General features: G+C 42.5%; 2 protein-coding genes across 4 annotated transcripts; both read left to right on the forward strand.

Moving 5' to 3' along the window:
• Nucleotides 1-2,427: 2,427 nt before the first annotated feature.
• ush1gb (Usher syndrome 1Gb (autosomal recessive)) lies at nucleotides 2,428-11,815 on the forward strand. Of its 2 annotated transcripts, none has more exons than XM_035908854.2 (3): nucleotides 2,428-2,681; nucleotides 9,827-10,277; nucleotides 10,854-11,815. In XM_035908854.2, the coding sequence occupies exons 1-3, from the start codon at nucleotides 2,518-2,520 to the stop codon at nucleotides 11,667-11,669; spliced, it is 1,431 nt and encodes a 476-aa protein (XP_035764747.1). In that variant the 5' UTR covers nucleotides 2,428-2,517; the 3' UTR covers nucleotides 11,670-11,815. The 2 variants fall into 2 exon arrangements, with proteins under 2 accessions (XP_035764747.1, XP_006793297.1); XM_006793234.3 differs by having other exon boundaries at nucleotides 9,827-10,274.
• Nucleotides 11,816-14,496: 2,681 nt separating this feature from the next.
• fads6 (fatty acid desaturase 6) lies at nucleotides 14,497-27,499 on the forward strand. Of its 2 annotated transcripts, XM_006793235.2 has the most exons (7): nucleotides 14,497-14,737; nucleotides 14,849-15,179; nucleotides 19,219-19,385; nucleotides 22,421-22,601; nucleotides 22,777-22,964; nucleotides 25,803-25,982; nucleotides 26,175-27,499. In XM_006793235.2, exons 2-7 carry the CDS (start codon nucleotides 14,924-14,926, stop codon nucleotides 26,322-26,324), a joined length of 1,122 nt encoding a protein of 373 aa, XP_006793298.1. In that variant the 5' UTR covers nucleotides 14,497-14,737; nucleotides 14,849-14,923; the 3' UTR covers nucleotides 26,325-27,499. The 2 variants fall into 2 exon arrangements, with proteins under 2 accessions (XP_006793298.1, XP_087701065.1); XM_087844939.1 differs by lacking the exon at nucleotides 14,497-14,737 and having other exon boundaries at nucleotides 14,748-15,179.
• Nucleotides 27,500-27,988: the final 489 nt, after the last annotated feature.

Below are 27,988 nucleotides of genomic sequence, written 5' to 3' on the forward strand. Positions count from 1 at the left end.
CACACATGCAAGAATCTGAACTTTCCCACAGCTTTAGGCAGCATTTCAGCATCCAACAGCTCTTTCTTTGGTCTCAAATAGCTGATTTAATTCTACTGGAGTCAATGGTTATTATTGGGAGAAACATTTCATCAACATCTCTCCCATAGACAAAATGTCCAGAGGAACTGAACTTTTGGGCATATGGAAATTAATTTTTTCAATAAGACATTTTTTCTTTTTTCTTATTTCTCTGACATTATTTTCAGCCTTAGCAAGCAGAAAAACAAACACTGTAAACTATCTACCAATCATCACACAGAAATTATTATTCAGCCAGGCATTATTCTTGGGAGTTTGAGAACATAAGCTGAAGAGAAATGCCAGTTAAGCTTGATAGCGGTGTTCTTTGATGTCTGCTGAATATAACTAAAGTTTAGTATTCACATTCACCTGCTCTGTACATTAAAATTCAGTATGACTAGTGATCTGTCGATCTGCACATGTATGATCTAATGCAAAATGGAAAAAAAACAAACAATCATTCATTTATGTAAAAACCTTTACTCCTCTGAAATAAAACTCATGAAACAAGTTATAATTTTTGAATGATTTTTAATTGTGCGTTAAAGCAGACAGACATTAGGAGCTAAAGCAGAGGACGCAGAGTAGAACATGACTGAGGCGTCTCTCCTGCATGAAGTCCAGGTTGCAGGTTTTCCAGTGTGGGTGCCTGATGCCAAAAAGCTAACACCAAGTGCTGTCAAAGCCATAACATCCTCTATGAACATGACATGGAACAGATGCAGGTGTGTCCTTTTCACCCAGAGGAGTCCAAGTTGTCAAGAACAAACAAACCTGCAAACACAAATCAATTGAAAATGTAAACATCAGCCAAAATATCAGCAGGGATTTAATAACTTTATGACCGAAAATTATTTCCACATCATTTATTGTATTGATCTCAACGTTCAGGGCCTTTATTGGGACAGTCCCTACAGAGCATACAGAGAAAATGAATAAACTGAATCAATTTCAGCCTTGGTTTTCAATATAAATATACTTTATTAATAACTACGTTTCCCCATGTGTATTTTTGACTGCATATAGGTACTGTAGGTGCAGTTAGTCATTGCAATATACTGAATATTCAATGCGATCATTTAACATACGGTGTCAGAGAGGCTGGGATTAGGTGAACCTGGCTGTTGATGATCATCTATATCCAGTTTAGAATGAATGTGTGCACTCGTCTAATTAAAACAAATGAACTTAATTCAGCAGCGTGTCATCTCTACTCTTTGCCTTGGCAGATGTTTTAGTTCTATTAACTTTAACTACCAGAAAGGTGTGTGGTAACATCTGGGCAGACAGCATTTTAATCACGAGTTTATAGGCTGTAGTTTGCCGCCATTGCTCTATATATGTGTATAAATGTAACAGGGCTCAGCGCTTGCTCTGAACGGTGTCAAGCTTTATTTGTGAAGAGCATATTAGCTTACTAAAAACGTACCTATCTAGAACTGCTGGGACGTAATATTTTCATTAGCTAAGGTGATGCTAGTGTTAGCCATGTTAGCATGCTACCTTCTTCAACCGGGGCACACTCGGAGCTTCGGCACTCCATTTCTCGGCAGAGTCCCGTCATATACTTCTTATCTCCGTGTTGTTCAGAGTGTAAAAGCCGAGACTGAATGCCCTTTATGTATGTTTAGCAATACAAAAGTATCGGTACAAAAAAAGCACCTTAACAAAATCCAGGTAGCCAGCCTGAGTCTCTGTAACCAATCAGAGAGCTCCTTCCATCACACACCGTGGCTAATTTGCGTTAGTTTTTCTCGAAGGACCAGAATAGTCAAGGAAAAGCTAAATGGAGAAGCTAATCCGATAGTTACTCCCAAAACTGAAATTGAGGGCAGGGATGGCCATTTTGAGTTTGAAAGTAAGTTTCTAAATTTAACATTTAAATTGTTTTTTTATAAATTAGCTTTTATTAAGAGCTTATGTTTTTTTGTAAAATCCATTTGAATTATTTATGTATCAATAATTATTTTTGAAATACTGATATATAGTTATTGTTGTTATTTCGCATTAAATAAATAATACATTACTTTTCTGATCTCTAAATAAATAAAAGAATAAAAAATATTTATTCTGATGCACATGTGGAGAAATATTTTAAGAATGGGGGATGATGAATGAGCTGAAAAGGCAACAAAAAAAGCATTCAAAATTCGATCAAAAAATAAATAAATTGCTGATAATTGCCCCAAAGCCACGTCTCTGGGGCAACTATTTTCTCGCAGATTTCAGTTTTAAGTAATTCTATGCTCGTAATGAGCAATGAGGAAAGGCGGTGTGTGGGATCGTCTGGGCCACGCCCCCTGCTTGACAACCAGCACGCCTGGTGTTCGTCTCCCAGCAACCAGTCAGTTCGCCGCTACGTCCCGTTGCAGGCCGTCCGGACTCCCGGAGTGACAGTTACCTCCACATCCAGGCTTCCATGGAACCGGACTGGGACTGAGCCGAGGTGTCGCCATGAACGACCGGTATCACCGGGCGGCCCGGGACGGCTTCCTGGACGTGCTAAAGGAGGCCACACGGAAGGATCTGAACGCCCCGGACGAGGATGGGATGACACCGACCTTATGGGCCGCTTACCACGGCAACCTGGAGGCGCTCCGGCTCATCGTGAGCAGAGGGTGAGTTCAGAACCACACCAAAATAGAGAAAAGTACTCTAAAAGTTGTATAAAAATTATATATATGTGATAGATAGATAGATAGATAGATAGATAGATAGATTAGTTCATGTATTTTGGAAATATGGAAGTCACACATTTAAGATTTTTAATTGTGATTTACAGTATTAAAAATAATGAAATAATTTAAAAAAACCGACACAATTAAAATGGGTGGATGGATATATATACTTCATATGATTTTTATACTTTAATAAAATTCAAAATATTATAGGATATTGTATGTTTTTCTTTCTTGTATTTTAACTACCTCATGGCAATGAGTTGATGCTGAAGCACAGCAGCTAATCATCCATCAGTCTATCTTAAATGAACTATTTTTCCATCCTCATTCTGGTCATTATGTAACTCTTTTTTATTTATTTAGCTCCAAATCAAAACAAGGTGAAAACTATAGAATTATCTGACCCCCTACGAGCAAGCTCTTTGGCGACAGTGGGAAGGGAAAACTCCCTTTTAACAGGAAGAAACCGGCAGAAGCAGGCTCAGGGAGGGGCGACCGTTCGGGAGTGAGGGTAGGAAAACAGAACAAAAAACACACTGTGGAAGAGAGTTAGATATTAATAATAGCTAATGATTACCTAATGGCTTCAGCAGTAAATCTTACTGCTTCAAGTCTGTTAGCCAAGGTTCACTGTAAAACACCACAGTCTAGTGGCTGAAAGTAAGAAATTACTATAAATTACTGTAAGAAAAATATGAACAGTTGAAGGAGACATAGTCCCAAATATCAGGTAGTAAATATTTAAAAATGGGTTGCTCATTTGACAAGTTAACAAACCTTACCTGATCACTTCTTGGTCTCCAGGTGTGGATTCCAGACAGATTTCTACCTTTATTAAAGACAGTGACTGTCGATTCAATATTTACACAAGAGTGCTGCAACCTTCCACAAAACTCCAGTGTAATCTAGAGTTATTTCTGTATCATACTGGACAAAATGGAGTTAGTTTCTGTACAGTTTACAGAAATATCTAACCGCGTAGAACGTTCTTTAGTTTTTGTTTAACTGAGAAAATAAAACTGCTCCAACCCCCATCACTAATCTAATCAGCACTTCAAGAGATGGAGGCTGTACATTTAAACTGCCTAATTGCATACAAAGGTCACTTGTGTGTGGTGGCAATATATTAAATCTGACAGATGAAGCTTGGGCTGATCCGTGACACAGCAGAGCCTTAAATCTGATTGAGCCATTATACACAAGCCATTTTTACACAGCTCAGTTACTGAAACTGACCGGAAGCTTGGAGAAAACAGAGACAATCACGAACAGGTATTAGGAGTAATGCTATATTCAGGGCAGATAAGTTACAGATAGAGTAAGGTAGAGTATCAGAGAGCACCGTGTGGAGGCTTTAGGGCCCAAACAAAGCAGCTTGTTTGCTTATTGCTCTCTAAGAAGGAGCATATTAACAGCAGGGCGAGGTGCAGTGTGTCATGCAGCTGGCGGCAGCTTTATAAAGCGTGCAGTGAAGTGCAGGGTACTGCAAAGGTCAGAGTGATGGATCGAGTGCATGCGAAGCAGAGACAAGAAAGCTGAGCAGCAGAGCGGGCATTACAACGAGAGCGACGCTGAACACAACAAGAGAGTTTAAGAAGCAGGAACAGGAAAGGTCCTAAATCTACACTCATCAACCCCACTGACACTGAGCTTACAAAAGAACTGTACTTAAAGGTGGGCAGAATCATTATTTAAAGAACAAATATGGCTCCGATTACAGGCGCAGACCTGAATGTACTGCCCTGACTGGCCCAGTTTGTGCTATTCAAGCTAAAACAGCATTTAAGCCTAGATGTGAGTTTTTGCATCATTTTTCAGATTTAAACGTTCCAAACAAACACATTTTTATAACAGGAGTAAACACAACACGTAGTTTTTAAATAATGATTTTATTTATTAAGGGGAAAAAAGTTATCCAAACCTATGTTGGGCTGTGTGAAAAAGTAATTGTCCCTCGTCTTAAATCACGAGTTGACTGTGATTAACTACATTTTTTGAAAGCTGAGTTCAGTTTCACTGCTCCGCCCAGGCTTAAAGGGTTACAAAGCCAAAGCTTTCACAATGTGAGCCCTTATTCACAAATGGACAAAATCTGAGTGGCGAACCTTCCCAGGAGTAGTTGTTTTACCACAATTACTCCAAGAACACATCGACGACTCATCCAGGAGGTCAAAAAAGAACCCAGAACAACATCTGAACAACTGAAGGCTCCGCTCACCTCAGTTAAGGTCAGACTTCATAAGAAAGAGAGTGGGCACAAGTGGCCTCCGTGGGAGAGTTCCAAGGAGAAAACCACTGCTTCAAAGAAAGAACCCAAAAGCCAATAAAAAAATACCCTCAAGACTTTTGGGGATCTAAAGCTGACCCAAAACATACCAGCACAGGCAGCTCTGAATGTCTAAAACAAATGAAGGTTTTGGAGCGACCTGGTCAAAGTCCGGACTTAAATCTGATTGAGAGGCTTTGGTATAACCCCAAACAGACCGTTCATGCAGGAAATCCATCAAATGTGACTTAACTTAACTGCTTGTTCCACCCTTGACAGCAAGAAGTGCTCAGAAGTGCAATATACTGGTAATGAGTCTTTCTCATTGTCTTCCTTGGCCCACTCTTCTTTTCAGGATTGTTTTAATTAACCTTGAACCTTGAACCTTAATTAAAACAATCCTGAAAAGAAGAGTGGGCCAAGGAAGACAATGAGAAAGACTCATTACCAGTATATTGCACTTCTTGCTGTCAAGGGTGGAACAAGCAGTTATTAGAATTGGGGAGCAATTACCTTTTCACATTAGGCCAGGTAGATTTAAATAGCTTTTCAGGAATGCAAAAAATGAAGAAATCAGGGAGGGAACAAGGACTCCCTTCCTGATTGTAAAATGCAACACATTTCTATAAAGAAACCAAAAACATGTAGATGGTTATAACATGAATCACATACAGGACTTTCACTCACGAAGCCTGGGCTCAGGCCCCTTTGAGAGTTATAGGTTCATTTATGTTTATTGTCCAGGAATACCTGAGATAGGAACATTTTTAATTCCATGTATTTCTTTATATGTAAAGACTGAGACGAGTCTTCGGAGACCAAGAGACTCTTCACTAAATCAGACACTACAATCAAAGAACTGGAAAGAATATCTTCTGTAGAAAGTCCAGATTTTTGTTTGGTTATATTGTCTTTTGGCTTTTATTTATTTTTTTTACTTTATTTTGTTGCCATTGCCATTTTACACAAATACAGAGAAATTTGTTCACTTTATATTTACACTTGATAAATGATAATGATACTGTATTTTTTAACTTGGATCTCTCTCTGCTTTAGCACTACTTTAGTGCACTTTAGTGCTACTACTTTAGCACTTTTAGCACTATGTATTCAGCACTATGTCAAAGCCCCTTTGGAATGTGCTTCTGTTTCTTGGGCCGCTGCAGGTTTGCACACGGATTTGGGCGCTTTCTTCTTTTATTCCTTACCGATCAGTTAAAGCTTAGAATGGATGAGAAGCATCTGTGAAGTGCCACGTTCAGGTCTCTCCACAGAGGTTTGTGGGATTGAAGTGTGGATATTTAGAGACTTGTCCTGGTACTGCTCCAGTGTTGTCTCATCTGTTTGCTTTGGGTTGTTGTGCAGCTGTAAGGTGAACCATCCTCTCAGTCTCAGGTCTCTGCACCCTGACATAGAGCTTTCTTCCAAGGACCGTCACTTCCCTGGCCTTCTCTCAGTTCTGACCAGTTTCCTGTCTCTGTTTTTGCGGATGCTACCACTGGCTTACCTTACTGTCAGGATGGTGTTGGCAGATGAAGTGTAGAGCCTGTTGTTCAACAGACACAGACGCTGAATAGTTAAGCTCAAAATGCTTTTCCTCATCCTCTCAGAGTCCTTTAAATCCTTTAAGACAAACTCTAAGCAGGTTGTGATGATTTTCAGACATTGCATATGAAGAATTTAAATCAGTCGTTTAAGTAGTGGTGGAAGTCAACTTGCCATTGTTGAAACCGGCCGAGGCACGAGCGCCAGGTCCTGCCAAGCAGCCACCGGGAATGAGACGGTACATATCTAAGCACCCAGCCCCGGTCACCAAAAACCACCAAACCACACCTGAGGGGGCCGGAGATGTTCCCAGAGAGGTGGAGTCTAAGACCTGACCTGAAAAATAGACACAGACAACCAGACACACACAGACACAAACATGCACTCTCACCCTCATGCACACATATACAAATACAGGGCACTCGCCCAATGTGGGGACAAACACAGATGGACACCGTACTCACACTCCCCAAACATGCTCTATACTCCAGGTCCAGGTACCCTGGACCCTGTTACCCTTTTCCCTGAGGTGGAGACAAGCAGACCTCCCCAGTCCTGCAGCAGCAGGGAGGCCCTGCATCCCAGACTCTGACCAGACGGCCAACTTCCCCTCCCAGCTCCCCGCTCCTATGGCGAATAGAGAAGGGGTGAAGACCCCTTACCTCCCTCTGCCCGCTCATATGTGGTGTTGCTGCATGCTGTTCTCAAGTGCATTTAAAACACAGGAAGGGCATGATGCTTTCTGCCAGAGAGCAGCCGGTGTCAGCACGCCCCAAATGTCCATAATGATTGTCATGAGTTGTCATTGTCTGTAAAATGGGACAGTTATTGTTCAGTTCCCAGTATTACTGCTGCTGTGTGAGAGCACCAATGACAAATGACACCAAGAAGACAAAACATGTTGTATTAACTGCCAGGATGTGAATGGGTTCTACGTTCTGAACTAGTGGTACCTGTTTGGAGATGAAACCTGACTCTTCTTTATGGGATTTTCCCATTTGGGTGGTTTTTCTATTATGCTTTTCTGATACTTGTGACTACTTGCTTCAAAAGACAAGCCAAGGAATATAATCTCTCCCGCCTTTGCAGGCTAAACCCCTGTCCCAGTAGGACATACCCAGAACTCCTCACCCAGGAAGCATCCCTGTCAGATTCCTCAAGTGGCTCATTTTGATGCAGAGGAGTATCAGCTGTACTCTGAGCTTCTCTCAAATGACTGACCCCGTCACCCTTTATCAGTCTCTGATATTGTTGTGGAGGAATTCTGGCCCACACTTCTTTTTTGTACCCCGCCTCTCGCCCCATAACAGCTGGGATAGGCTCCAGCGCCCCCCGCGACCCTGAAAAGGATAAGCGGAGGCGAATGGATGGATGGACTTCTTTTTTATTACTTTTTGAGCTTTTCACCTGTGATAGATAATTATTAAGTGAAGATGGAGACAAAAGCTGGGAGAAGGAGAAGACGTGGAGCAGCAGCAGTCAACTTTCTCAACTATGAACTAAAACCGGCACCCTGACCTGACCTGTGCTTGTTTTCACTGTTGCTTCAGTACATTGACGTATGCAGACACTCATTTATGCACAGCTCTTTTAAGATCCTGCCGCAGCATTCAGTGGGGTTGAGGTCTGGACTTTGCAGCATCTCCATTCGTTTCTTTTTTTTAGTGATTCTGCTGTAACTTGCTGCTGTGCTTGGGTTGGCCTTGTTGCATGACCCGGTGTGGGTCAAGATTTAGCTGTTGGATAGATGGACTCACATTTGACTCTACAATACGTTGGTATAGATCGGAGCTAATGGCCGATTCAGGCACTGTGAGGTGCCCAGGTACAAACAAGCTCAAATCATCACCCCTCCACCATCGTGCTTACACTTGCTCATATGATGTGATTGGCTGGAGTCCACATGACTCTACCTTAGTATAGTTGTCTTTTCTGTCTAAACTTAATAAAAAACATGGTTTTAAAATGAAACTGTGCTGGTGTAACTTCAGCATTTGCTGGACTTCCTTAGACTTTGTAGCAAGGGAAAGTTTGTGTAGCAGAATTGTCTTTTCCTGTCCTTTCAGACCAAGTTAAAACATTCTCAGATAAAGTAGAAACATGTGTTTTAAATCCTGACTTCGGGATGTGGAAACCAGTGAGGGACGATGACTGTGATGGTCCAGACAAGAAAGTTAACAAAGCAAACAATCATCATAGATCTATGCAAAGAAACAAGAAGTGGATGTTATGTCAGCTGTGTGTGCAATCATTTAGTTACCAAATTAGATGACAAAGAAATGTATTTTTTATTAACAGTAGAGACCAGGAGAGGTCTGACTGGTCCACGGAAACATCAACATCTGTCCATCAGCAGGAACCAGTCGTGAGTGGTTGATAAAAACATGTTTCAGCCATGTTTGCTGGGCTGTTTCTAGGAAACATTGTTGTCATCTCTGACTTACTGCTTCAGACAGTCCAGTTGCTATTTTGAGTTACTTAAGTGGGATTCTTCCTGTGCGTTGACTGATATAGATTTCTCAGTTTTGTTATGTAATTGGTCTTTCTGGCAGGTAAATAAACGCCCACATGGTTCGTCTCAGATATACGTGATTTCAAGTCCACACTCGTTCTCTCAGGGTGCAGCACCGCAGACGTGAACTGAAATCAGGGTTGGTGCCAGTAAAGGTGGTGACCCTGCCATGGTGTGTGGTAACACTCGCTGGGTGTCCGTGAAAAAAAGAGTCTGGGTGTGGGAGATGAATAATGCAGAGTCGCCTCTGTCATGTTTAACCTGCTGCGCTTCAATTATTGATCAGGACCCGGCCGTGTGGGAGGAGGGAAAACAGGAAGAGGAGGAGAGTTTACAGCAGATTAACACGAGTCACCGTTGCAGCAGCTGCAGGAGGTGGAGTTGCTGTTGTTGTTGCTCTACATTAGAGTTGTGCTTTTCAGATGCTTCACTAATATCTATATGACAGCTGTTTTCCAGTGAAATACTGGTACAGACTTAAATATGTGTCTTCCATATGCACAGTTACACTGGTGGATGCTCATAAAAACACCAGGTGTATGCGAGTAGTCAAACTCCTTTAAACACTTGGTTTCAGCCTGTATTTTTTACGCATGGCTCTTTATGATGTCATAAAGAGGTGATATCCGTAATATGGTCATCTTTGGTGGAAATGGATGGAACCTGTTCTAGAGTGGGCACCAAATAAAGTTAGAAGCTGTCTAAGTGTGTAAACTTTGTGTATAAATTCAACATGGCGTCTCCTCTGTTGACTTCTAGAGGTGACCCGGACAAATGCGACATTTGGGGGAACACGCCGCTCCACCTGGCAGCTGCCAACGGCCACCATAACTGCCTGTCCTTCCTGGTGGCTTTCGGTGCCAACGTGTGGTGTCTCGACAACGACTACCACACACCGCTGGACATGGCTGCCACCAAGGGCCACATGGACTGCGTTCGCTACCTTGACTCCATCGCCGCCAAGCAGATTACCATCAACCCAAAGCTGGTCAGCAAGCTCAAGGATCGGGCGTTTCGCGCCGCGGAGCGCCGGATCAAAGAGTGCGCAAAGCTGCAGAAGAAACACCATGAACGCATGTCGAGGAAGTTCATGAAGGAGTCTGCGGCCTTAGACAACTTGGACGCTATTAGCTTTTCTAGCTACACCAGCAGCAGCACTCTGAGCCGCAAGTTCAACACTGTCACCTCCAACATGCCATACTCGCAGGTGGTTGGTTTTGTGTTCAAAAGCCCTGATTTAGCATTAGCTTCTGCTTTACTGAGCAGGAAACATTTTAGCTAGTATTTAAAGCTCTACCTTAGATCAATAACTGTCCCTGGACTCAGTTGCAGTTGATGGTCAGCCTTTTAACCCCCAAAACCTTTTAGTCTTAGTCATTTGAAAACAACGTACTTAGCTTCCCAAATGGCACTGTTAAGCTTTTTATTTTTAAAAGAAGATCTATTATCAGCTCCATGTTTTCACTTTTATACTCTTCTAGAGTAACTTTGCGTGAATCCCAATTCAAAACAACCTTTATTTATCTTTTGCTGTGCTTTAATGCAACCCCTGTCAGAAGAAACAAAACTTTTAAAGCTAACTTTCCCCAATTGACTAGCCAATTGTAAAGAGAGATTTCAGCGGGAGGGTGGGTGACCACAGTGAGATCATACAGATACACGAGTAGTAAAAAACTTGAAAACATTGCAGGACTTTGCCTCTGTTTGAGTTTGACATTTACAGTAATTATTTACATCATCTGAAAGACCCCTGGGTGATCCACAGTGTCTGATTTGTCACTTTCAGGCCACCCTGCATTCGACAGCCAAGGGCAAGGCCAAGATACAGAAGAAGCTCGAGAAAAAGAAGCAGGTCGACGGTACGTTCAAGATCTACGAAGATGGGAGGAAAAGCGTGCGCTCGCTGTCTGGCCTGCAGCTAGGCAATGACGTGATGTTCCTCAAACAGGGCACCTACACCAACCCCAGAGAGCGGTCGCGGCTCAACATCCGCGATATGTTTCCCCGTGACATTGACGACGATGCTGACACCATCTCCCGTGCCATGAGCGACCCAGGCCTCCACGAGGCGGCTTATTCCGAGGTCAGCGCAGACTCCGGGCGTGACTCGCTGTTCACTCGACCGGGGCTCGGGACCATGGTTTTCAGGAGGAACTATATGAGCGGAGGCATGTTTGGAATTGGGGTAGAGGAAAGCGTTGCAGGGAGTGAACCTGTGGGGAGAGCGCCTAACGTCCGACTGCGTGGAAAACTGCCTCGACACTTGCCCAGCTTCGATGAGGATAGTATCGGCAGCGCTTTGAGCCTGCAAGAAAGAAATCTGCAGGAGCTGCCCTGGGAGGAGACTGAGCTTGGGCTGGATGAGGACATGGAGCCGGAGAACAATCCTCTGGAGACTTTCCTGGCCTCTCAGAGTCTCAGTGAGTTCATGCCCATATTCAGGAGGGAGAAGATTGACTTGGAAGCTCTGTTGCTATGCTCTGATACAGACCTCACCAGTATCCACATCCCTTTAGGGCCCAGGAAAAAACTGTTGGATGCCTGTAAGAGACGTTTGGATACTCTGGATGAACCAGAGGCCATTGAAGATACTGAGCTGTGAAGCTCAGTATCGCCCACATGTCTGAAATCAGGACCACAGCTCTGTGAATTGAATGCTGAATTTGCTGCTCGAAATACAAAATAGCAAAAAGAAATATAGAAAATATTTTGTGCAGTATTAATAAAATGTCCGAGCTTTTAATGATAGCAGTTCTCTAAGTTGTGCATTTTTCTTTATATTTTCACCCCAGATCAACCTGAGCAGAAAACAGCATTTTTATGCCTGAAGAGCACCATCTAGTGGTGACTTATCATATCAATTTAAAATTGAAATCTATGGGCCTGTAAGAAATATTAGTTGGTGGCATTACACATTACAGTTATACATAATTTTATTTTACCTAATTATTCATGTAATTGAATAAGAAGATGTATATGCAGTGATGCTGTACAGTCGGTGAAGTAGTGACAATTTCACGGGAAAGCTGCGACACCTGTATGTACCTAAACCTCAACCCTAATATGTGTGTTTTTTTTATTGTACACTTTTCTTACATTTAAATGTTATTTTACCTCATGGCACATATGCAGCGGTGACTGAACAGTATATTTGTGATGTATGAATGTAGCCGCAGACGGAGTGACAAACAGTGTTGCAACAGTAAAACAATGAGGTGTCAGAGCGGTGCTAGATAACGCCGCTATCTCAGGTTACTGCAGGAGCTATTTGGTTACGCTGAAGGTCTGCTGCCGGCTGCTGCCGGCTGCACTCCACAGTACGACTGTGCATGAATGTACCTTTTTATGTTGGCAAAGAACTTTTTGTAACGATGCACTCACAAACGTTATTATCTTTTCGTAAAATAAAGGGGAAATTCTTATTGCGTTGTGCTTGAATTTATTCAGTGTTAATGAGTTTATTATCTCAGGAACTCTGTCAGGTTGATCATTATGCAGCACATATAAAACTTCTGTTAAAACAGCTGATAGAGGAAGTCTCTATCAGTCCATCTCTGCTGAAGTTTGTCATTTTGTTTCTTTATGTTGTAGCCTCGTGTCTCTTTGCAACACTAACATTTTTAATAATATGACTTATCGTTGTGGATGCATTGAGCTACTTTCTTGCTGTTCTTTATGCATTTTTGGTTGCTTTCTATCTTTTTGTAGCCACTTTGTCTGCACTGTATCTTCATGATATGTCTTTGTAGTTCCTCTGTCTTTCTTCATTGTAAATCTGTGTCTTTGGTAGCTGTCCAGCACCTCTTTTTAGTCACTTCCTGTCTGTAACTTTAACCGCCTGTGTTGCTTTATAGTCTTTGTATCATTTCTTGTGGTCCTTTTATCAATTTCTCTTTTGTCTATTGTGTCTTTTATGTCTGGTTGACATCTCTTCATAGTTTTTTCTTCTGTCTCACCGTAGCTGATTACAGCCTGTTTGTAGCTGGTTTTGCCACTTTATCATTGTTTTTTTTGTCACTTATGTGAAGGTTATTACATGAATCCTCCTGTTTGTAGCCACTTTGTCTGTCTACAGCTTTTGTCACCGTTCACGGTCCCTTTGTTGTTATTTTTCAGCATCTTGTGGCCATTTCTTGCACTCTGTAGTCATTCTGTCTCGATGTGGGGATTTTGTTGCTTTTTAGATTTTTGCGTATGGTTTTCTGTTTGGATGGGTGGTTTAGTCCATATGAAAATGACGCATCAATTTGTATCTCATTTATCTCTTTGTGATTGTTTTGTATACCATTCGTGTCATTTTGGTCTCTTGGGAATGTTTTGCGGTACTTTATTATTGTTTTCTACCAATTCATAGTTGTTTTCTATCTCTATAAAGGCCATTTGACTGCTGTTTAACCTCTACAGTATCTGTTTGTAGTTGTTTTGACTCTTTTTGGAGATATTTTATCTCCTTGTTTTAGTCTCTCAATGGATTTTGGCATCTCCATGTAGTTTTATTCTGGGTTTGTGTAGCTGTTTTTTTAAGCATCTCTATGGTTGTTTTATTTCCCTGTTTATCTGCCTTTTGTACCTACAGTGTCTAGTTGTAGCAATTGTTAAAACCGCAGAGACTACCTCACTGTCTCTGCAGTTTTATTTCTTTCCTCTGTTCATTTTCTCACTTTCTAGATTTCTTAGTTTGCTTTATTATCTCTGTGTGTGTTTGTATCTTTTGTAACTACCTCTCATCTCTTTGCAGTTCGTTTCTGTGTATTTTTAGTTGTTTTTTGCTGCTTGGTTGCTGTTTTCCACCTTTTTGTGGGTGTTTTCTGTCTATACGCAGGATTCTTCTCCTAGTTTGTCTCTCTTTTTTGAAACTGTGGCTCTTTTGTTTCTCTTAAGCCAGAAAAATGCAATATTTTGCATCCCTAGACAGCCCTTTGCATGTGGACCTTTAAAAATATGTCCTTCTGTGGTGTTAATGGATAAAAAGCCTGACTGTGATAAGTGCTTGAGTAAAACCAACAAGCCGAGGCTGTGGGAGGATGTGTGTGAAGCTGTCAGGCGGCCTGGTGCTCTTCGGTTCCTCTCTCTTAAAAATTACTCACTCTGTATCTTTTAAAGAGCACACTGCAGTCAGCGTGGCTTCAAGCTGAGAACTGAGGCGTCTCCCCAGAGGACAAAGAGGCGCTGACACCAGATATATGTATATAACTCACTACTGACTACTCTCACCTTTGCCAACGCTTAAACTAGCCAAAGAAATTCTCGCACATCAGCATCTTCTCCTTTTCATTCTGAACATTCGCCCCCTCTCTGCTGTGGCGAAACAACTGAACAGCCCCTGTTAATCAGCCCTCCTTTCTCACTCTGCTTTCCCAGGACATTTGCCAAGGTTACTGGGATGGGAGGGGAGGAGGGAAAGGAGCTAACACAGAGAGAGAGGAACAGAGCAGGGGGTGAGCGACATGCAGAATATATGAGAAACCAGAGATGAGCAAGAGTTGACTGTGAGGTAAGCAGCCGCAGCAGTTTTGAGTTGCTGTGCGTGTGAGGAGGATTTTTGGATCCATCCTATCGCAGGCCAACCTTACATCTTTGGGCCGTGGGACAAGAAATTCTTCTGCTGCTGGACTGCCCGAGGAGTCAGCTGACAGGGTGGAACAAGAAGAAAGGAATGAGGAGGAGGAGGTAGGAAAGGAGGGTCCGCAATGCTCTTGAAGCAGCAGGAAGGGGGCTGGGCTTCTCTGACAATACACACTGTGGAAATGCTAACTTTGACCTGTGTACTGTGTGCTCAAGCTGCAGGGTTTATCAGCAGCCGCTCACAGGAGGACACAACCTGCATGGTGACTTTACTCTAAGCCGGCGATCAGGATGCAGAGCGTACAAGATGAGCAGAGGGAGGAGAGGGAAAGAGGAGGAGGAAGAGGTGATGAAGAGATGTTAATCAAGACCAGAGGGGACCCAAAGATTAAGAATGGAGGCGCAGGAGCTGAAGAGGTGGAGAAGGAGTCTCTCATGATGGAGCTGACGAGGCTGGTTCAGAAGGTGGTGAAGGAGAGCAGCTGGTGGGAGAGGAGGGGGGTCGATTGCAGTATCCTGGCAGCAGCGTTCCTCTGTCTGCCACCTGGTGAGGCACAACTTCATAGATGTGATTGCACCTGCATAGATGAGTTATTGTTTTGGAGGGTTTTATCATTTAAGAGACAATTATTTGTGTCAGTTTGTGTTTCTGTAACCGACTCGACCAGAAGCTCAAAGCCTGGGAGGCCTGTTGTCATAGACAGTAAATAAAAGATGGCCATAGCAGCTGTGATGTCACCGATTGGTTTGTAAAGTTTCACATTAAACCCTCAAATTGGGCAGTTTAGCTATGCTGGAATTTGTTTGTTTGTTTGTTTTAGAGAGCAGAAGTGCTAAGTTTTCATTTTACCTGGTTAGCAAAGTGCGCTCACACATACAGAGATACAGAGATAGTATTTTAACATACAATTAAAATACTATAAGTTTGCTCACCCAACCTCAAGGGAAGAATTTTTGACTTTCTCTTATGGCTTGCTCTCTGACAATGCAAGGCGTAACATTAGCCGTGTAGAGTAATTGTACTGAAAATGCTCCAAAAGGAACTAACAGAACAAACAAAGTAGCTTAGAGGTTCGATTTTTTTGACTTGAATGAGAGGGGGTGAAGCCTAGCAGACAGCTAGCAGCTACATTCACCTGTACGGGGATGTAGGCCTGCTACAAACTTAGCGTTAACAAAAACACGTAACTTTTTTATAGATCAGCCTGTAAACATGTTGGACATTTTAACTGTGGGGCGTTTGTGGAGACTGAATCACTTTTGGAGCCGGCCTCAAGTGGACATTACAGGTACTGCAGTTTTTGGGGACACTTCTATGTTGCTTTAACATTTTAGTCCTGGACGTTGCTGCTTGTTTTTTACTTGGTTAACTTTTTTTGACAACTTCCCTAAACAATGCAGTTTTGCAGTTTCTCTGCTTTCAAGTCTGCGATAAACATCGGATAAAGTTTTTGAAGCTTTACCTAAAAATTCGTCTGTCATATTTTGGTGAAAAATGACATAAAGAAGGAAAAAACAGACTAGATAAATTTTAATAATAGTGGGAAATGATTCCTCCAAAGTTGTGAGTCATAATAGTAAATAGTAGTCATCATAATAGTAAAGTTCAGGTGTTTTGCTTAATTTTGTCTGTTTTGAAAGTCATAGTTTTGAAAAGACTGGTCATAAAATAGCAGCAAACAGACGTAAATCACAAAAGTCACATTGATATCATGATGACTCAATATTTACAACTAAAACTGTCTCATTAGTTAATTTTTTATTTTCCAGAAACACACAGCGTAGCGTTTTCTCACCGTCACCCCTCAGTCTGGCTTTGCACATTCACGGAGTCTCATTTTATGTGGGTCACTGGTGGTCAGCTACTGACCTCATTTTGGACTGCTGTCTATTGTGACTCACGTCACTTGATCATTGGATCTGACAGCTTTAAGGTTCAGGCTTGATTCTAGACTCGTAGACGTGGCAGTAATTACCACGGATTAGTTCTGCAGCAGCAGCAGGTCTTTGTAAAATATAAATCGTTGCCAGTATAATTCATATGTCGAAATGATTCACAAGTAGATGTAGTTGCAGAATGAGGCGGAGGGGTTTTCCGTCGCCGTGTAGCACCGAGCTCGTGACTTATCACCTCGAAATAGGCTGCTTTGAAATAGGAGGTGCGTCATATTAGCAGTTTTACTGAGTTAAAAAGGGAATGTGTCACCTAAACTCTGCTGTCAAAGGCAGCCAGCAACAATGTCTCATGTGTTTAATTAGATGTAATCCATCCGCGCTGTTATTTGTGACAAAAACAGAACTGACTTTGATTAGTGGATTTAAAGCTTCATCTCATGTTCATCATCAGCCTGCTTCTACTTTATGCAGACACTAAACTATAGTAAACAGTACACAGTGACAGTGTGTTACGACCCCCTCTGCTAGGCGTCAGGGAAGGAGTAACATACACAAGCCCCCAACACAAAACTGAGTAAAGAAAAAGGTTTTAATTTCAAACTGTGAACAGAAAACCGACAGAGCTGTTCAACGGACCACTGGGCAAACAATTATTACATAAAGAACAAACAGTCAAGAGTAAAAGCTAAAGGTTAACTAAGGCTACGTTCACACTGCAGGTCTTGATGCTCAATTCCGATTTTTTGATCAAATCCGATTTTTTTGTCTGCTCGTTCACACTACAAATAAAATGTGACAGCAAACGCGCTCTAGTGTGAACGCTCAAAGCGGCCCGCATGCGCAAAAGAAGACGTCACACACAACGCGCTCTGTTTAGACCCAGAGCAACAGTATTGTTTGACTGATGGCCGTTAATATAAAGACTTCGGACTTTACGTTTCCCAATTTTTGCTTTAAGTTATTTTGTTATTTACATAATAATGTAGATAACCTAATAATTATCCTTATTGCTGTTTTAGAGGAGCGCTGCTTCAAAGGATAGCTGCAGATTTCTGTCAGAATCTGCAGATTATACAGTACAAATAAAATGTTCACGTTTCTCCAACGTTGTCTTCCCAACAGTTTCACCGGATGACCAGGAAGCGTTCGCGATGTCTTCTCCGGCGCTGATAATTGGCGTCTGTCTTGTGTCAGTGACGTAAAAGACGGATTTAATGCGACATGACCATCAAACAGCAGCTTTCTGAAACATCAGATATGTATCGGATTCGGTACCACATACGAAAGTGACCCAGATCGGATTTGAAAATATCGGATTTGTGCCGTTCACACTGTCACACCATGATCGGATATGGGTCGCATAGGGTCAAAAAAATCGGATTTGATGCGCTTTCGCCTGCAGTGTGAACGTAGCCTAAGAGCAACACAGCAAACAGTTTCAACAAACAAAGTTCATGTGTAAGGCAACGAGGAGGACACTGCATGTCACTTCAGAGCAACAGTTTCCCCTAGTGTGAAGGATCTTCAGCCTTTTATACTCCCAGGTGCAGCCAATCAGCCAGTCAATTGGTCTTGGAGTGGTCATGGGCTCTCCAGGCAGCCAATCGTCTGTGAGGTCTGGCACACTGTAATCTGCATAAAAGGCGGCTGGCACAGGACTCCCAGCAGCCAGTCATCCATGAGTCCTGGCACACTTAGATTTGCATAAACGAAAGGGTAGTCTCACTCTATCCAAGGCCCAAGGCTGTAACACAGTGGAAGGAAGCCAGAGTGGTAACAGTGTCCACCTCCAGACTGTCATCCTTTCACCCGAGCTTCCTGCCCATCATGCTGGCTTCACATTACATAGTTTGACTCATGGTAAATGTACGCATTTATTCTGATAGGTTTACTCTGATCATGTGACTCACCACTTGAGCCAAAGTGTAAAACCTTGACAGAGCAGGGAATATTGAGCAGGTTCGATTTAAAAAGGGTCTCAGGTGCCAGCAAAGAAGGTATAAATTAGAATGTAATCCAACAGGCAGGTATCAAATTTATGTTCTAGTGATTCGACTCTGGCAGGTGGAGTCCTGGTAAGCAGTTCCAAAAAGGTAGACAAACAGGGTTCGGATGAATTTCCAAGTGAACCACGAAACACAGATTTTACAAAGGCGGCCTGAATGTCACTACGCAGACAGAGACGGTGCTGTGACACCGCCTGTTGATATACTCCTGATGACTTCATTGCAAACAGGTGCAGCAGTGACTCACACCCAGAGGCTCTGCCCCAGGGTGGAAAAAGCCAACAAAGCCAAGCCGTCAACCCCACCTGAGAATAATGAACCAAAGCAGAAGAAAACCCAAACCAGTCATGCTGAACCGTAACAGGCAGCAAGGAAAACTTTAGAATCACAATTTATTATTGGTTACCTGTCCTGCTTTATTCAACAATGAAAACACAAAAGTAAATCTTTAAATAGTCGTCTGTCTTCCTGTTCATGGTGGCTATGAGAATGTTTGCTCACTGCAAACACTTAGCGGCACTGAGCCTCAGCTGTCTGCTATCAAAGGCTGAAAGAATGTGTGTGAGCGATAACAGATGCATACAGTCAATGCAGCAGTAATACAGTGTGTGTCCTGCTGCCAGGTTAAAGAGTCAGCATCTTTAGCATCTGTAGCATCTTCATTCCCTGCGTTCTGTCTTGCAGCCTTCCTGCTGCTGGGCTCCTCGAGGCTTCTGGGGTTTTCTGCGGGCGTCCTGCTGATGGGCGTGGCTCACGCTGTCATCACCGTCAAGGGGACACATCTGGCGAGCCACGGGGCGCTGAGCGAGTCGCAGGCCTGGGGAAGGTTCTGGGCCGTCTTTTTCATCGAGGTGAGATGTGCAGAAATAAACTTGAAAGGCTGTCATTCAGTAGCTGCAGGCAAAGCTTCTGTATTCTCACACACAGCTCTGTAGCTGTGCGCTCAGAGCAGCAGTTGGACATTTTGGGACATTTGTTTTTCCCCCGCTGAGGGTCATTATCACGAATATGAAGCTACAGCTGCTGTCTTGTACTGCACCAGGCTCCCAGTATAAGATAATGGATTATTTTAAATTCTGAATCATGCAAATCTACTCTAGTAGAATCTAATAAATACAGTTGTGGGAAATAATGAATTGACAACAACCAAAGATCCATAAAAACATGTTTCATAAAAGGTTTTAAGTGATTTGCATGTCTTTTTTTTTTTTTTTTTTTTTTTTTTCTTTGCCTGTCCCATTTGGTTCTTTAGCCGTCAGAATTGTTGTCTGAAGACCAACAAGGATACCCAATGGATTTATTTTGCCAAATGGATCATCATGGCATTGCCGTATTGGTCCATTTGATCGACCTTTGTTTTTATTATTTATTTTATTTTATTTTCAGTTGTTACAGACGGGACAGACATGAGTGAGGGATAGGAAAGGGAGAAAGAAAGAGGAAGGAAAAGAAAAACAGAAGGGGAGAGGGACAGTGAGAAAGGGGGGGAAAAAAAATATCTCCGGGATCACCTGTTGAGAGAAAAAGAATAGAAAACAAGCAAAAAAAACAAAACAAAGCAACATACTATACACAACACCATCGCATTAATCTAGCTAAGTGTAAACAGCAGTAAATACTAAATATTGAATGTTGTTGTGCAGCACGCAGGACAGACAGCGCACAATGTGCTTTGAAGTAGCAGCCAAGAAAGGTGTGATTTAAGTCTACAAACAGTGAACACCCGTGTGCACACCTGTGTGGGTCGGCGCGCTTGTATTCAAATGGTTTCCCCATGTAATGGTCTGCAAGAGGATGTAGAGAGCCATAGCCCCGCCCCCAGGGCATGAAGCAGGCATGGGGGAGATCCAGGCCCCAGACATCCAGAGGCCCCAGAGTGCAAGAGCCCAAGGAGGACCACCGGAGGGGCATCCGTGCCACCTTCATGGGAAGGGCTGAGGATCCCCAGACAAGGGGTCACCAATTTGCATGTCATTGAACGGCGCAAGTATTTGATCTCAGAGCAAAACATGACTTAGTACTTGGCGAAGACACCTTTGTTGATGCTGGTCACCAGGTTTGTGCACATCTCAGGAGGGATTTTAGCCCACTGATGTGTGAATCCCTCTTGGCTGCCACCTGTCATCTTGATCCCTCTGTACCCTTAGCAGAAAAACAGCCCTAAAGCATAACGTTTCCACCTGATCCAACACATTTCTCATGATCATCCTCACCCCACGAGCAGCGACTGTTACCTCCTCACCAAGCTTCTTGCTGATGGTCTTGTCGGCTGTTCCACCCTCGTCCAGCTCTACAATATTGTCCGTCTCTCTATTAAACATGAAACTACCATAAAAATTAGAGACTCTTCATCTCTTGATAAGTGAAATTCAGAAGTAGATCAAATAATAATTTCTCTTACTGCATGTAGAGCTAGAAATGAGAAGAAAACATCACCACTTAATTTCTAAGTGGTTGTATTATTCCAAGAAACTATGTAACAGTAAATAATTGCATCATTTTAAATGGATACAGCTCTGAATCACACCCTCCTCATTTGGTGATTTACAACAGATTCATCAGGATTTCATGACTCTGTTTTTCCAGGACTTTTATGGCTGCATGAATGTAACGATACACACACTGAGCTGATAGCAGCTCTCTGATTTCACCAGAGCTGCCAAAACCTTCACAGGCTTCATTCTGAAGAGCCTCTGTGAAATTCATTAAAAAATGTTTTTCTTTACACATTTTAAAAACCTTGAACATAAATAGTTCACTAGTCTTTACAGCACGTTGTGCATACGTCTCTGAGTGCCTGTGCAGCAGAGTCCAATATCCTCCCCGTCTGTATTTCTGTGCACTCTTCATCTTCACATGGACACACACCTTGTTTTATGTAGGATTTAGCGGGTTAGCCATCACTGATCGCAGGAAACACCACTGGTGTAATTAATGTTGCTGTAGCTTCTGACTTAATTACAAGCTAAACTCCCCCAAACTGCTGTTTTTACCATGCTGCAGGGTTTGACAGGGAAACACTGCAACACACGTATACATGTACCTAAATAAAAGTCATTATGAAGGTGGTGAAGCAGGCAGTTGATATTCAGTTATTCTGAATATCCCACTGCTGCTGTTGTTGTTGTTGTGGGTGCTTATCAGGCAGTATATGCATGAGTGTATGATGATTGATGGTGCATTTGGTCCTTTATACTAGCTGCTGTAAGACTTTATGATTTTTAATGATTTTCACCACAGGTTTGCATTTGTTGTTAGTTCTGTATTTAATTTAAACTTTATTAGGAATTAACATTGTTTTGCTGTATTGGGTGTGGGGTGGTGTGTGTATTAAGGCTGTCATGGCAATGCCATTAACGACGCAGGATTATTAAAGGATCTAAATATCTGTTTGCTGAGTTTGTGCAGCTGCTACCTTAGCTAGGTCTCTCTCAGTCTTTGAGCTTTTGGTCATAACTTCAAGTTATCAGCTAACACTATTACGCCTATTTAGCAAGCTGCATCAATACAATCTACAGCTGCAATGCACGGACACATATAGCTGCTATTAGTGTATTAAATAAGCAACAGACTGATTGGAGCACAAATGTCTTGGACCTCCTGTGTTAGGCACACAAAGCATGTTTATTCCTTCAACCCCGAAGGTTACAACCTGCTATAAACAGCAACGTCTGCAAGAGTGAATGAAGCAATGCATATTATAAGTGATATGATTAATAAGCTTTAATGACCTTTGGTTGATTATTAATTGCTAAGAATATCCAAATCTCTTCTGACCTTTGCCCTTTCCAGCTGTTAGCGGAGCTTGATAATGTCCATCGACTGTTTCATGTGCTCCATCGTTGCTGGTTTATTGAACACCTCCACTTGTTCTTCATCCCCTCAGATCTGTGGCTCGTTCTCGGCACGAGCCGGCATTCAGGGCCACATTAAGATGCATCACGCTCACACTAATGTCATTGGACTGGGTGACTCCAGCGTGTGGAAGGTGCCCTTCCTACCTCGCATCATCTACCTGTTCGTAGCCCCCCTGGCCGTGCCGATCATCACTCCGCTTGTTGCGCTCGGTAAGAGGTGCCAGAGGACCAAAGATGAGCCGTGTTTGCTTCAAGGTTAAATGTGAACCTCAGCATAAAGTTGAGACACTTTTTAAACCTTGCGATCCTCCTCGAGTCTCTGTCTTACTTGTCTGTGCCACTGCAGTGCGAGTTTACTCTCATGCACACTCTCATGGTTTTGCAGCTCAGCTCAAAGGACAATCTTTGGCCCACATCCTCAGGACCATCCTGATGGTAACCCTGGGCCTGTATTCACAGTACTGGCTGCTCATCAATGTCTCCGGGTTCACGTCGCCTCACGGGGCCTTGCTGTGCATGCTCGTGTGCAGGGCGATGTTCTCCGTGCCGTATATCCACGTCAACATCTTCCAGGTGAGAACACGGTATCTGTAGCTGAGAATTCAGCCGGCTGACACCTAAGACACAGTTACAGTGAATTTAGTTTGTGACGTCGTGTATTTCATACTCAGCTCAAAATGATGTCATTTTGTAGCTAAAATATTCAGATAGCTGTGAAGCTCTGATGTTTGTAGTTTTAATTGGATTATGTTGGTGTCCAATTAGTTTCCAATTAGTTTCATATAACATTTTCAAGTCTTTGAACATTTAGAGAGCAGTAAGATGACAGATATTAAAATAATCGCCAAGCTTTTAATGATCCTCCTTCTGAATATCAAGATCAGTAAAAATGACTCAAAGTGGCTGACTGGGACCATAATCTCATCAAGAAAATGTCTAAGCGATTGTCCAAGTCCCTGACCGATTTCCCCCTGCAGGAAAAAAGTGTATACCTCATCTGGGTGTCAAGAATGCCCTTGTGACTGCTTTCACAGCATATTGCTGTGCTGATCATTTGAATTGAAGTGACACTGCCAGTAATCTCTGCAGTAGCTAAACTGTGAGAACAACCTAAAAATGCAGGTTTTCCTTCAAAGTAAAAGTTGTGCCTTTTGAAACGGTTGGCTGAGGTGCAGCTTTTACTTTTTCAAGATTTGCAACCACTGGAATACCAGCAATACCACTTAATCTAGCAACAACCAGCTTCCAGGAACTGCTGCCACACAAACGGTGGCCCTGTCATGCCCAATGTGTAATAAAACTGTTGAAAAAGGTGCGTTTGAGAAACCTCACTAGTGTCGAATATTGCTGCCTAGTGGTCATTAAAAAGAAAGCACACACGTCTGTTACCCAGGTTTTGTTGATGGCATTTCAGATGTTCCTACTTCCAGTTAGATTCTGGATTTGTAACATAACTGATAGAAGCACTAGATCCAAAATAAAACAAGAATTATGCTTTTTTTCCCTTTTTTTTAAAAATAGTGTTCTAAATGGCCACATTTTAGAGAACTTTAGATGATTATGAATAGATACATGTATCTCATCAGTATCCATTAATAGCCACACCACATACCTTTATACTCTTTGGTCTTGAATTGGGGAAAACATAAGTGATTTATACACATGTATCCGCAGTGTTGGGAAGGTTACTTTTAAAATGTATTTAATTACAGATTACAGAATACATGCCCCAAAATGTATTCTGTAACGTATTCCGTTACGTTACTCAATGAGAGTAACGTATTCTGAATACTTTGGATTACTTAATATATTATCATGCTGTTTACAACTACATGAATGTACTATTGCTGTGATTTATTACTGTTACTGAAGGTCCGCGGCTCCGAACCGTAGTAAAGGGACCTCTGGCTAATACGGTGGGTTCTGTGTCGGGCTCGTAGCCGAAAACTAGCTTTACTTTGTTGTCTGGGTCAACTTTGCTAGCAGAGACAGAGAGAGGCGTTGAAAGGCTGCTCCAACAGAACTTATTGTTTTTGGAGGAAAACACGAACACGGTGTACAGTCGAGTCTTAATAGCTTACTTACAACTGGGCTCGTCAGGCTCTCTTCTTGGCTGCAGTGGTTATTATTATATTTACATGCTTCCAGCTCCCGTTTTTACTCGATGACAGCTCGTACTTTTCCTTTTTCTCCCTCCCTCGCTCACAGACACATAACGTGTATGGCAGTCCATTCTCCCTGCAGCACGGACTACACTGCCTATGATGCTACATTCTTTAGAGCTATACCTGTAGCATTCTGCCTATTAGCTTAGCACAACAACAACAAAAAGGCCTCTCTCACCCAGGAAACACGCAGAGAGAGAGCGTCACCCTGTAGCCATGGCAACCGTAACGCTGCCACCTCGAACAACAGAACGTAGCTGTCAAACAAAACCAAACAGTCCTGACCCGCCACAATATGAAACAGGGAAGTACCGCCGTGTAATCCATTTATTTCAACAAAGTAACTGTATTCTAAATACCACCTTTTTAAACGGTAACTGTAACGGAATACAGTTACTCATATTTTGTATTTTAAATACGTAACGGCGGTACATGTATTCCGTTACTCCCCAACACTGTGTATTTGTCACTTCTCACAGATTTCTGTGTGCTCGGTTCATGTGAAATGATCATAAGGGTGTTTTTTGTAACAGGGTCTTTTGAGGAGCTTGAATGCAGCATTGTGTTCTCGGAGCAGGCAGTGAACTAAAGGGATAAAAAGAAACAATTCATGCATGATTTTCCCAGATGGATTCCTGCAGGTCATTGTGTATTGTTCGGATCAAAGCGTGTGAAGGTGGATTAGAAAACACAGGTTCTTGAAGAGAAGTCGGCAGTGTAACAGTGGAAAGTGTTTGTTCTTGCTGGGGGGTTCGGATTGAAAATCTGTCCTCCCAGCTCTCCTGGGGTGTTGCTGGCCGACGTCCAACACTAACCTCCACCCCCACCCTGCTGAACTCCATGATCCCTGTCTGACAATAATCTTTGAGACTACACAGAAATTACACTAAACACTTTGTGTTGTAATGCAACCATCACACCCCTACCAGCAGTCTGAAATGCTGGTAGGGGTGTGCATGGATCGATGCTTTGTGTTGTTCGTGCCAAATTCGAGCCCTACCATCCAAATATCGCAGCAGAAATCGAGACTCATGAGACCAGTGTTGGGAAGCTTGTGTGATTTGCAGCTTCAGTTTCCTGTTCTTAGCTGATATGTCTCCGTGCCTAAATTTCAATTCAATTACAATTCCAGGTCTTTTATTACTGACGAAAAAGGAATTTGGATTGACCCGTATACCTATTAACATGGCTGGCAAGAGTACAATAGGCCACATAACTTGTGACGCCAAACTGTTTCTAATTGCAGCATATCGGTCTGCCGATGTTTTCTCCAACTCGTCGACCAAAGAGGATTCACCAGATGACCCACGGAGTCCTGAACCTGCCGCGAAACCCTCTGCTGGACCGGATTTTTGGACACTCGCTAATCAACTGTCACGTGGAGCACCATCTCTTCCCCTTTCTGTCAGACAACATGTGTTTAAAGGTGGGACATCACAGATGAATATATTTACCTGCTTGTTTGCAGAACTTTTGGATTCTTCTGCAGAGCAAAGGGCACAAACAAAACGAGAGCACACAGTTTAAAAAGTGACCATCGCAGAACTTTGGATGATTATTAAATTGCTAAATGTATTTACGTATTTCCCGCTATGGCTACTTTGTTCCTCTTGTGCAGGTGAAACCTGTTGTGTCCAAATACCTGACTGAAAAGCAGCTGCCATATCAGGAGGACACCTACTTGTCCCGCCTGCACCTGTTCTTCCACAAATACCAGGAACTGATGGTGTTTGCCCCACCCATCACAGAGCTGGTGGGGGTGCAGTGACAGAGGGGAGGGCGAGCAGAAGAAAAAACCTGTTGGGACTAATGACCTCAGCCGCTCAAAAGCACAAGTATTTCTGCTGCCGCAGTTTGAACCTCTAACACACGGAATAGGTCCTGAATCGATGCGCAGTTTCTAATCGTAGGAAATTAACCCCACGTCTTAACGATCATATCAACCGAATGAATATCCTAAACCTTTAGAGCTCATTTAACACAAAGGAGAATCAAACACTGACCTGGCTGTAGACACTGGGAGCTGAATTAAACAAAGCTGTGCATCTGACCCGGGGCCTGCCTCATGAACAAATACAACAAAGTGAGCATTGTGTGAAGAAATGGTGAGTCCCGCTTTGAAAATCTGAGAAAACCCGGGAACTTTGGCTAGAAATAACCAAAATAAGTTTCCAAAAGTAGAATAGAGGACAATACTACTTTTGGGAACATCAATGGAGGGGTGACGACCATTTGTGTTTTAAAAAAAAGAAATAACATAAAATGTTTAAACTGAGGTTTAATCTGCACCACATTTACTCTAATGTTTAGGCTATTTAACCAAGTGTGCAGCTCCTTGCTGTAAAAGAGACCCCAAGGGGAGCAGAAGCAAAAGAAAAAGTCATGAACAACCAGTTTAATAAAACCACAAAAAACTGATGACCACGTACTCAGGGTGGAGGTGTGGTCTGATACTGTGGGAAATGTCTTTGTGTGCAACAGGATGACAGAGTCAGAACAAAATCATTGACAGATTACTGCAAACGCCTCATCTCTTACTACTTTCACTGGTACACTTCTATTAGGTGTAAAGGAGACAGGTGTAATTACGTTGCATTTGGGTGCAGTGGCCTCGGGACAAATAAATCAAGACTTTTTGTCAAATCTGTAACGAGCGTTCAGCAGAAACTGTTGAATAAGAGACTTTTTACCTACAGGACATCAGTGAATTAAACCCAGGCTGTTCAGAAATGGTGCTTAAACCCATAAAGTTTTGCTCACAGAGCACTTGACCTGACACTGCAGGGAAATCTGAACTTGATAAACTAACTTAGCCAGGGGAGGAATTCATTCATAATCTGTCTGCATCATGAGGCAGGCCTCTGATCTCATCCACTGACCGATGGCAGAAATAATGACAATGATTATTTTTATTTTTTATTTTTTAAAGAGCATCTGTAGCTCCTGGACTTGAGGTCGGGGATGTAATTGTGTGCGTGCGTGCGTGTGTGTGTGTTTCACATAATAAATTCTAACATGAAGTTACTGAAATAAAAATCATGCTATTGCTTTTTATTCCTGTAAACGAATGAGCTGCCTGTCACCCCTGCTGTCGCTCTCCTGTTTAACACTTAGGCTGTAAATGGGGAGAAAATGTGACTTAAATAGTCAAATAAAGGCTTTGTTTCATACTCTGACACAGAGAACACCTTAAGCAACTGTTTGAGACACTTAAAGTGTAGCAGAAGCAATCAGCCAACCCAATATTCAGTTTTAGTAAACTCTTAAAAAATGTGCATTTATTCAGAGATGCTCTGGAACATGTTTTATCTCTGCGCTCTGATCATAAGGTAAGCATTTGCAGGTAACTGAAAATGATTTTATTCAAAGCAGCGTTCGGGAAAGCCTGGAACTTTATGAGAGATGTGGGACATCCCAGAGTGCTGCCCTCAG

This window comes from Neolamprologus brichardi, chromosome 8 (genome assembly GCF_056152115.1).
Source record: "Neolamprologus brichardi isolate AB-2024 chromosome 8, ASM5615211v1, whole genome shotgun sequence".
Taxonomy (NCBI): Eukaryota; Metazoa; Chordata; class Actinopteri; order Cichliformes; family Cichlidae; genus Neolamprologus; species Neolamprologus brichardi.

Excerpts from the sequence above, each read along its gene's own strand:
- ush1gb (XM_035908854.2), top strand. The coding sequence starts at position 2,518 with ATGAACGACCGGTATCACCGGGCGGCCCGGGACGGCTTCCTGGACGTG. Across the intron at positions 2,682-9,826 it reads CGGCTCATCGTGAGCAGAGG|AGGTGACCCGGACAAATGCG; the intron begins GTGAGTTCAGAA and ends GTTGACTTCTAG. Across the intron at positions 10,278-10,853 it reads ACATGCCATACTCGCAGGTG|GCCACCCTGCATTCGACAGC; the intron begins GTTGGTTTTGTG and ends TGTCACTTTCAG.
- fads6 (XM_006793235.2), top strand. The coding sequence starts at position 14,924 with ATGCAGAGCGTACAAGATGAGCAGAGGGAGGAGAGGGAAAGAGGAGGA. Across the intron at positions 15,180-19,218 it reads GTTCCTCTGTCTGCCACCTG|CCTTCCTGCTGCTGGGCTCC; the intron begins GTGAGGCACAAC and ends TCTGTCTTGCAG. Across the intron at positions 19,386-22,420 it reads GGGCCGTCTTTTTCATCGAG|ATCTGTGGCTCGTTCTCGGC; the intron begins GTGAGATGTGCA and ends TCATCCCCTCAG.